This window comes from Vigna angularis, chromosome 1 (genome assembly GCF_016808095.1).
Source record: "Vigna angularis cultivar LongXiaoDou No.4 chromosome 1, ASM1680809v1, whole genome shotgun sequence".
Classification (NCBI taxonomy): Eukaryota; Viridiplantae; Streptophyta; class Magnoliopsida; order Fabales; family Fabaceae; genus Vigna; species Vigna angularis.
Genome location: NC_068970.1, coordinates 23,343,967 through 23,354,190, shown reverse-complemented (window position 1 = coordinate 23,354,190; position 10,224 = coordinate 23,343,967). Strand labels below are relative to the sequence as shown.

General features: G+C 29.0%; 1 protein-coding gene across 1 annotated transcript; it reads left to right on the top strand.

The window, feature by feature from the left end:
- Nucleotides 1–4,907: 4,907 nt before the first annotated feature.
- On the top strand, nucleotides 4,908–10,155 carry LOC108323894 (uncharacterized). The gene is made up of 10 exons (XM_017556711.2): nucleotides 4,908–5,209; nucleotides 6,303–6,372; nucleotides 6,836–6,960; nucleotides 7,230–7,338; nucleotides 7,431–7,494; nucleotides 7,582–7,637; nucleotides 7,730–7,837; nucleotides 8,762–8,911; nucleotides 9,484–9,654; nucleotides 9,728–10,155. Exons 1-10 carry the CDS (start codon nucleotides 4,992–4,994, stop codon nucleotides 9,959–9,961), a joined length of 1,305 nt encoding a protein of 434 aa, XP_017412200.1. The 5' UTR covers nucleotides 4,908–4,991; the 3' UTR covers nucleotides 9,962–10,155.
- The last annotated feature ends 69 nt before the right edge of the window (nucleotides 10,156–10,224 follow it).

Here is a 10,224-nt window from a genome sequence, read left to right as displayed (position 1 = left end):
TTTTAATATATCATACATTTATTCTTATCTAAAATTGGTATGCAGCTAAAATCTGTTTTTATTATATATATTTTAAGATAAATAATATTCAAATTCATATAAATTTTAATGTATAAAATATTACATATTAAGTGTAAAAAAATCTTATTAATTTAGTTTAAAAATGCTAAGTTGCACAACCTCAATTTTAAAAATTCTTCAAGAAGATTTATCTTGCTTGTGTGTGCTAGTTGATCATTTCAAAAGAAAAACATTAATCAAATGCCATTTGTATGTATGTAGATAAATTAATTTATGGTTTATTTCCTAATTATTTTCACCCATTCCATTTCAAAGTTATCAAATAAAAACCGTAGAAATTTAATGACCAGACACAAAATGCAAAAATGTGACTTGAACAACACTTAGGTTAAGAGAGAATAATGTTTATGACAAATTTTAAAAAATAATAATAATTAAAGGGAACAAAGATATTGTCAAAAATTTGACTAAAATATATCTCAAAACAAACATGTAAACTAGAATTTAAAATGTCAAAACACTATAAAGAAATTATGAAAGTCTACAAATTGTATTATTTATATTATATATTTAAAGCGGTTTGTGATAATTATTAAAAATAAACTAATAATTTATAATATAAATAAATAGATAGTAGAAGGTTAGCAACCACTTTGTTTTCTTTATTTTCAAAACAAACTCAAGTTGTGTTAACCCACAACTTCTGTTTTTTTATTATTTTAAATAGAAAACAAAAATCGTGAAAACATTTATTTGAGAACTATAAATATATGTAGGTACAGACTCATTTCTGAAATCATAATTACCTTAGAAAACAAAAAAAGGTTTTCAGGCTCTGACTCGAATTAAGAATAATTTTCTGACATGGATTACTAATCAAACAAATGGTGTGCTTGGGTGTCAGTTTGACTTTTGCAGTTTAATAATTTTATTATGTCTCCCAATAAATGAAAATTTTTGAACTTGGTATTGTTTTCTTCTGTCGTGCAATTCTCTTCTTCTCTGTTTTATTCTGTTATCTTTGATTAAATTCAACTTTTCAATTTTCAAATTCTAGTGATATTGCAAATTATGAAACTTTTATAAAAGTATAGTTGAACATTGATTTCGTTAGAAATTGGTTGTTAATTCTCAACTATTCAATATATTCAATAATAGTTGTTATGTTTCATTTTAATCTCTCAAATTGATCAATAAGGTTTGTTTTAGTTTTTTTTGTTTTCTAGATACTAAGTTATATATTTTTCATAAATTTACACTTTGTCATTATAACATCCCACAAACTCAATAATTCCTTAATTTAAATTATACACTATTCAACGATTAAGTATAATATCATGTTCTAAATATAATATTACATTTTCAAAGAAAACGCATGTAGTGAAAGACAATTAAAAAAGTTGAAGTTTAACATTCAAGTGATATTAAAATTTTCAAAAGTACATATTTAAAAAAAAACTAAATTTAATTTTTATTTAAATGTCTTCTATGACTCTTCTTCTATTCTCGAACTACTTCACTCACTTGTAAATATTTTTTTCTCATATATTCACAAACAATCATCATATTAAGAATACACAAAAGCAAGGGTGAATTAATTTATAAATTTTCATATTTAACATAAAAATATTAAATAACATACAAAATTATGTGTGAAAAACAAACTTAAATGTTTATAAACTTACTTAGAATAACTACTAGTCAATATGCATACTCAGTGTTACTTGATGCAAAACTCAACTTTTCTTCAACTTTATTCATAACTTAATTCTCAAAATTCACATAGACTACTTCATGTCTCACAAACCTTCACATTTACAAATTAAAGTTAGACTTAAACTATTAGAAAGTGATTTTAAACCTAACTCAAACTTACAAAACCGGTTTGTAAGGTGATGTTTGTAGATACTTAAACATCTCGAACATGAGAGTATAATTAATGAGCCCACGTAGATCTCGCTAGGATAGGCTCTAACCATGGCTCTGATACCATATTAGAAAGTGATTTTAAACCTAACTCAACCTCACAAAACTAGCTTGTAAGGTGAGGTTTACACCCCACTTATATATTATAATTTGACCTTATCTCTAGTCGATGTGAGACTTCCAACATAAACATAAAGTTATTATGATCAAAATTAATTGAATCTAATTTATATATATTCTCAATTTATTACATTCAACTTTCATGATTCTAATATTCCCCATTTAAATTTTTAAGTATATGAATCAAAGGTAACATTTCAAATGTCTTCCATCCATCCCAATGACCCAACCAATCCATAATCTCAACCAACAACCAAAACAAACGATCATGAGGCATTATACCATTTATTAAACTACATAACCAAGTTTAATGGCTAAAATAATTATCAATCCAATGCAATTCAAACAACACAAAAAATATATAATTATAGCCTTCACTTCCAAAAAAACTAATTTATTGAATGGACTTGTGAAACTCAGTACCTATCATGCTTATTTCTAATTCATCTTGTGGTGTTTCAATACTCAAGAGTAATGTCTCTAACTAAGCCATGACATGTTAAGCCCACTAGCTCTCTAACTATGACCATCTTTCATATTGTCATGTAAAGCCTAATTCAACTCACACCACCTAAATGTCATAAGTTAGACTATACGTCGAAGTCTCCTTCAATATACGTTGACTCACCCTAGATTAACATTTTTCTTAGGAAATAGCTAGCATGACTCACTATTATCACGATTACAACATCAATATGTAAAAACAAAGTTATAATAACATAATAAGACTAAGAATTCATCATATCAAGACTATACTCAAGAATAACATTCAATTCTCACACTCACTGAGCAAAAACACATTTTTAATCATAACTTCCATCAATGTTGTTGTTCATTCTCATCAACATTCTACGTGGTTACAATACCCTAAAACTTTGTTTGATGAAAATATTAAATCATACATCACTTACCTTCTATTAAGTATAACAACTTAATAACACATGTACAAACTAGTTGAGGTTTTAAAAATAAAGTTACAACTTCCAACATTAACTATGTAAAACAATAACAACTTCATAACATTTTTGTCACTATTAAATTGTTGTTGAAGTTACTAGCCAAAAATGAAAGAAAGATGAACATGCCTATGGCTAGAGTTATTAAAATAGGTTTGGTCAAAACATCAGTTTTTGAGAAATCTTAAAATTGGTTAGGCTAGATAAAAAAACATTGTGACCTAAGTGGAATGGTACCATTTTTTTCCCAGTCTATTTTGCCTGCTACTTATATATATTTAGATCAAGTTAACTAAAGACTATTTTATAAAATAATAATTACATTTTTTAAAGTATAAGTAATATTAATTTAAATATATATATATATATATTATAATTTATATATCAAATCATTATTTTAAAATTAATTTAATTAACATGACTTAAATAATAAAAAAACATATTTTATTTATTATTTTGAAAAATGTCTTTGTTGTCCTTATATAACGTCAAATTAAGTATATTTAAACGAAGTAGAATAAACCATTTGACACATTTACCAACAACAATAATAAACTATACCAAGTGACCAATCTATAATTTTTTTGAACTTAAATGCCACAACCTATATTTTTCAAATACGATTCACTTTTTTCTAACTTTTCTTTAACTTAAATTAGAAAGATGAAAAATTGTGTGAACATAAGGCTTAAGTGATAAAGTAAACATAATTTAAGACAATTAGTAATAGAATGACTAACTTGAAAAGAAAATTAACAGGTTAAATGTCACTAAAATTCTATCAAAGAACCAACAAAATGAACAAAATAACTCTTGAATCAATTCATATATATTTTTTTATTAAGGATATGATATTATTGACTTATATTTTAAAAAAAAATTAAATTATATGCACTATAAAAATTGGATGAAAAATAAGTCTCGCAAACGAGTAAAAAAAAATAGGTATTATATTTTTTATTTTTTCGGCTGCTTAATTAAACCCACTTTTTTCACATGCATCTTTTATCATATTTATGATCATTTATTTCTATTTGTATAAATATTTGTTGAGATTTTGAAGTTTTCTTACAAGTGAATTCAATGTAACAAGCTTCACCTCTCAAATAAATAAAAAAATAGTTTAAAATTATGTCCCAAATAAAAAAAAATGATAATTAATTTAAAGCAATCAAACAGATCCAACTTTTAAAAAAATCAAACTAAAACAAAAAAAAGTATAAAAATATATATGTAACAGTTGAAAGGTGAGTAACACGAGAGTAGATTCAAATAAATAAAAATAAAATAAGTTCATTAGCTAAATTAATTTATACACTGTCTAAAAATTATAATATAAATAAATCATTTAAAAATTGTCTTCATATAAATTTACGGATAAGTTATAGAAAAATAATTTTCTTTCTTTTCTACAAGTTATTAAGGAGAAACTCGATTAAAATCTATCTAAACTTTCCCAAATAATAAAAAATGCAAATTTGTACATTAAAACACATTTGACTGAAAGTGACAGGATTAAGTGAAGTTTACGTTCCTTTTAAATCCACTTAAATTTAATTGGATTGGGTTTATATTTTTTATTTAACAAATTAACTCAATTATAATTAATTAAGTTGAACAATTAAAAAAAATATTCGTTTGTAAGAAAAATATCTTAGAATAAATATTTCAATATTTTTAATAATTGTGAAACAAAAATAATATTATATATAAATAAAATATAAATAAATAAGTTCGTTAGATTTGAAATTATGTGACTTATTATTCAACATAATTTTAATTGAATACGACAAATAAATTTAACCCGGTTGAACTTGGTGGGTCAACGGGTTGTTTGAAACCGCCCCAAAGACATAAAGATATAGCGTGTAAATAAATGTTTGATTCAATTCAGAAATCTCGCAATAACAATAACAGTAACAGTTGGAAGCTGTTGGAAGAGACGAAATTCAAGCGAAAAGCATTGGTATGGCTACCTCGCTGTGTACACCGAGCTACAGTCTCAATCTCAATTTCTACACTGCACAGTCCCACAAATTAAAAGCAAAGTCCTCTGTTCATTATAGGCCTCGTTTTGGCACCGTCACAAGAATCTGTTGCGCTTCTAATAATTTCAACGATGACGATTACAATAAACAGCAACGACCTCAATCCGAAGCTATTCAAGTTTACGGTCAAATCGAGAGGTTCTTTCCGTTTACCTTAAAATTAGCTTTGGTGTTTTTCTCTGCATGCTTACTGATGGAAGAGATTCAATCTGAATTTTGTTATGCTACCTTAGATTCAATGTTATATACTCATCAGGGATTAATTTTTAAGGTTTAAACATATATAATTTAATAAAGAAGTATCAATTTTGTTTCTGTTATTAAAGTATTACAAAATCAGTCTCCCTGGAAGATGTAAAATGTTGTAGATTTGGTCTATGTCGATTTCATTACCCTGGTATATTTTTAATTTAGTCTGTCAAGGATGGATTTAAAATAGTTATATATATATATAACAATGACAGAATTAAGAACATGCAAGGGAGTGATGATGACAATTAATAACTTTTACATGACTGATTTAATAAGCTTTTACTTACAGGTACTAAGTTAAAGAGACTAAATCATATATGTCTAACCAAATTTTAATTTATGCATAGAAAAAAAAATGTTTGTGATAGAGAATACATTTAGTTTGCACAAAAAGAAAAATCTAAGGAATATTTGGTTTTGAGAAAATGTTGTGTTTTTAATCTTCTTAGTGAAAAGGCTTAATAGGTTTTTCGGTTAAATGTTATTTCTCAATTTTTTTTCCGCAATTCAATGTCCATCTTATTTTAAAAGGAGTCAACATGGTTTCTTCTGTTAAATTAGTGTTAATATGGTTTAAAAGACTATCACATGTGAGTAATTCTAGACTTCTCCAACTCTTCACTCTCTTAGTATCTAATCCGGACTCTGTTTCTAATATGGAGGCTGACAAAGAATTAATTCACTGTTTCCTGTAGAAGTCTTTTGGAAAAATGGAAATAAGTGAAAATTGATATTTCTGTAATTAAAAGTGAAAACAAAAGATTAAACCAGAAACTGTTTTTCTCAAATTAAGGGTTTTCACTTTTAGTTTTTAAAACTGTTAGATTTTTTTCAAACTTCAAATATCTGTGTTGAATAGTCTCTTTAGGCAAAAACTGAAGTAAACAACCCTAGATATCCTTAAACTGTCAATTTTGGTATGAAAAGCTGTAGTTTGTAATCGTACTACAACTCATGCGTTTATTTTCTTTCTTAGCAGATTACTTACAGATTCTGTTAGACAATCACAGGATGGCTGGTGGGGTTCCCGAGACTGGAGTGAAGTTGAGGTATATACTCTATTGTATGATAATGACAAGTTTTTCCAAATTCTTCATCATACAGTAAAAATTTTATTCATGTTAGGCAGATTGTCATTCTGTAGTATGTTTGGTATTGGCTTAAGTTATTTTGAACAAGGTTATATCCCTTTTCTGAGGGATTTATACAGATGATTCTTTATTTATTTATAGAGAAGAAGTTGCTGAATGCAACTTAGAGAAGAAAGTTATATCATTAATATATATGGGAAGAATCTGAGTTCTTAAAACGTGATTCTAGAATGGTCAATCAGTTTTTATTCTACAATCACCTCTGAGCGTGAGTGACTCTATATCTCAAAGTTTTTCTAAAATACAAAATACAGCAATGTGGGTTTTGCTTCACACATGCACATGGGAAAGAACAATTACACCGCCCTTTGTTTTGGAGTCTTTCTCAGTCTACTTTGTCATACTCATTTTATAATTTCAGGGAGCTTGGATTCTTAAACCTAAAAACACCAGACCCAATTTCGTAGTACATTTTATTGGAGGTATATTTGTTGGAGCTGCCCCTCAGCTTACCTACCGATGGTTTCTTGAGCGTCTTTCAGAAAAGTAAGTCCCTCTGTTCTGTTCCCAAAATCCCGAGTTACATTCTTGTACCAGAATTTGTTTATGAAGTGTAAACGGTGTCAAATTTTTTATTTAGTTTTTCCTTCTAGATAATTTATGTTAGCGTGGATCCTTTTGGTTGTTTTGTTCTAAATCCCTGACAAACTCTTATAGTTCAATGAAATATACTACATCTCTGGATCATTTTGAGACTCATAAATCTATGATCTGCCGATGGAAAAAACTAATAGTAAAACCCTTTCTGTTGCTAGGGGTATATTGATCATAGCAACTCCGTATGCTAGTGGGTTTGATCACTTCCTCATTGCAGATGAAGTACAGTTCAAATTTGATAGGTGTTATCGCGCACTGCAAGAAACAGTAAGTTTCAACTTGTGATCTAAGGGCTAGTTTCTCTCTGTTTTCAATTATCTTTTTTAAATGAAAATGTTAAATGATACTCATTTATTCAGATCCAAGACCTTCCTATTTTTGGTGTTGGTCATTCTTTGGGATCAGTGGTCCATCTTCTGATTGGTATTTTAAAGTTCTTCTGCTAAACTTGATTGTACACATTACATTGATTTGATTAATAGATAATCAATAAATTAATTATTTTATCAGGATCAAGATATGCAGTGCAAAGATCTGGAAATGTTCTCATGGCATTCAATAACAAGGTATGCCATCCAGAAAGTAAATTATATATAATCCTATGTAAGAATTTTCCGTAGTTGATGATGATTGACTAAATTTTACTTCACCTTTGCAGGAAGCAAGTTCAGCTGTTCCTTTGTTCTCTCCGGTGCTCGTCCCAATGGCACAAACCTTTGGTCCACTTCTATCAGATATTTTTTCTTCACCAACTCTGCGAGTTGGGGTCAGTATTGCTTTATAACTATCTTACTTCAAAATGGAGGAAGACATCTATTAATATTTTGTAGTAGAAATATCAACAACTTCGGTTGTGGTATGTGAAATATAATTTGGTTCCTTTCCAAATTAGTACCATATTATGACAACGATCTTCCCTTAGGATTGTTGAGAAAAGAATTGGTAAGACAGTTTTGTCCAATATAGACAAATTCTTACTTCTATCATTATGTGGTCTGTTTTTTTGGTTGTATAATTGGTTAGACTTAATAGACATATAGAAAAGCTTATTATTTACACTCAAAAGTGGCTTATTACCTTCCTGTAGAAATTTCATAGTTTAGCTGATGAATAAGCTTTTATTTAATAAGAGTTTATCGAATAAGTGTTTTACTAATTTTGTTCACCCAAATAATGTTTTTTAAGTCAAACTCTTAGGCACCTCACTCAAGATGTTCTTAGTTATGTGAAAGACAAATCAGCAACTTCAAATAAAAAAGTACTTTTTAAGAAATTAAATATTTATTTCTTGGCATGAAACATTATTGCATCTCTCACAATTGCTTTTTCACACAAAATGCTTTTGAAAGGGAAATGTGGGAATTTGGAAAATCCAACTGAAGAGTTTCATCAATGAATTAAAAGTTGAACTTTAGGATATCTAAAGGGAGGTTGTTGCTATATGATATTAATAGCTAAGGGAGTCAAGTGCCATACGAGACCAAGTCCCGAGAGAGCTTTCTGTAATTTCCCTTAAGTACAACTTCTGCATAGCAGTGATTGCATAATGGAATTTAACAATGCTTTATGGTTAGGGAGGTTGTTACTGTTAGCCAGTAGTCAACTACAATTTTTGCAAACAAAAAAAACACGAAATCCTTGGCACGGTATTCGTTTTACTTTTAGGATGGCTAATCTTAGATAATTGCAGGCAGAGATGACTTTGAAACAACTGGAAAACGTTAGCCCACCCATTATGAAGCAAGTTCTTCCTTTAGTTGAGCAGCTCCCTCCCTTGTACATGGATTTGGTTAAGGGAAGAGAAGAATTTTCTCCAAAGCCTGAGGAGACACGTCGACTTGTATGTGACATCTCATATTTCTAATATTTTCAGCAATGAGTATATATATTTTTGTTTAGAATAGTTAGAATTAGAATATTCCGCTTGCGTAATATTATTTCTAATATTGCAACTATTTTCTTAACTGCATCAAATTCTTAGGTTACAGAATTTATAGATCGTATTCATTTCATGTTTTAGGTAGTCACTCTTTAGAAGACAAATTTAACTGAATGCCATTTTAGGGTGTAGGTTCTTTATATTTATTGCACAATCCTACAGGCTACGGTTATTCTCATATTACATCTTATTTATGATAAAAGGGGAGGGGATGTTATAACATGCAAACCGGAGATTGTACGAGGTATTGGCAAACAATTTGATGCTCATATAAACATAATTATTCAACTCCAGTTCAATTTTTATCACTGATAATAAGCGTGTAGCGTACTAAAATTAGGGTTCAGAATCAAAACCTGTTTATTGACATTTCCTGTAATTTCTCAATGCAGCAACTTTTCATTTTAAATTTTGCTTGAGTTTCTTCTTGGTTTGCATTTAATTTCCTCATCAAATATTTTCTGATTTCTCAGATAAAATCATACTATGGCATATCCAGAAATCTGCTGATAAAATTCAAGGATGATTTAATAGATGAGACTTCAACTCTAGCTCAGGTGCTTAGTTCAGAATCAGCCATTAGCTCAGCGCTTGACATGTCAATACGCAAGTTGGCTGGAGATCATGGACTTCCATTACAACAGGTAGGTCTAGCAAAAATAACTTCATTTCTCTCAAAGATGTCATTGTCCATAATTTCTATTATACACCTTGCAGGCCCTACCAGATGTTCCACCAGCAATGGCGGATGCAGTTAATCGTGGAAGCGAACTTTTGTCGAATCTTGCAGTAGGAACTCCATGGGAGACAGTTGCCAAAGAAGTGGGGAACTCGCTAGGCATGGATTCGAGAGTCCTACGTGCAGAAGTATCAAAGGACATGGATATGCTTGTGGATGTGATTGCAACCTGGATAGCCTCTAATGCAGGACCTAAACTTCTTAGGCCATAAACTTATAGCAAATGTAAACACATGTGCTGTAGAAATGTATAGTGAAGTCTATGGGCACTGACATTACAAGTAAGCAAATTGAACTCTGCCAATCACCCTGTGCTGTAAAAATCATAACTTGCATTTTTACAAAAACTGTTGTTTATACCGACGTTCAAAAGTAAATTATAAGTGTCCGTAAACTGTTTTTCTAATTTACAGTGTTAAATAAAGTATTGAAAAAAAGAAAAAATAATGTTAAAAATGATAAATTTCAGTGTTTA

What these genes read in the sequence shown, in the direction of transcription:
- LOC108323894 (XM_017556711.2), top strand. Translation starts at nt 4,992, where the DNA reads ATGGCTACCTCGCTGTGTACACCGAGCTACAGTCTCAATCTCAATTTC. An exon ending in GTTTACGGTCAAATCGAGAG is followed by an intron (nt 5,210 to 6,302) that starts GTTCTTTCCGTT and finishes CTTTCTTAGCAG; the next exon opens with ATTACTTACAGATTCTGTTA. An exon ending in CACCAACTCTGCGAGTTGGG is followed by an intron (nt 7,838 to 8,761) that starts GTCAGTATTGCT and finishes AGATAATTGCAG; the next exon opens with GCAGAGATGACTTTGAAACA.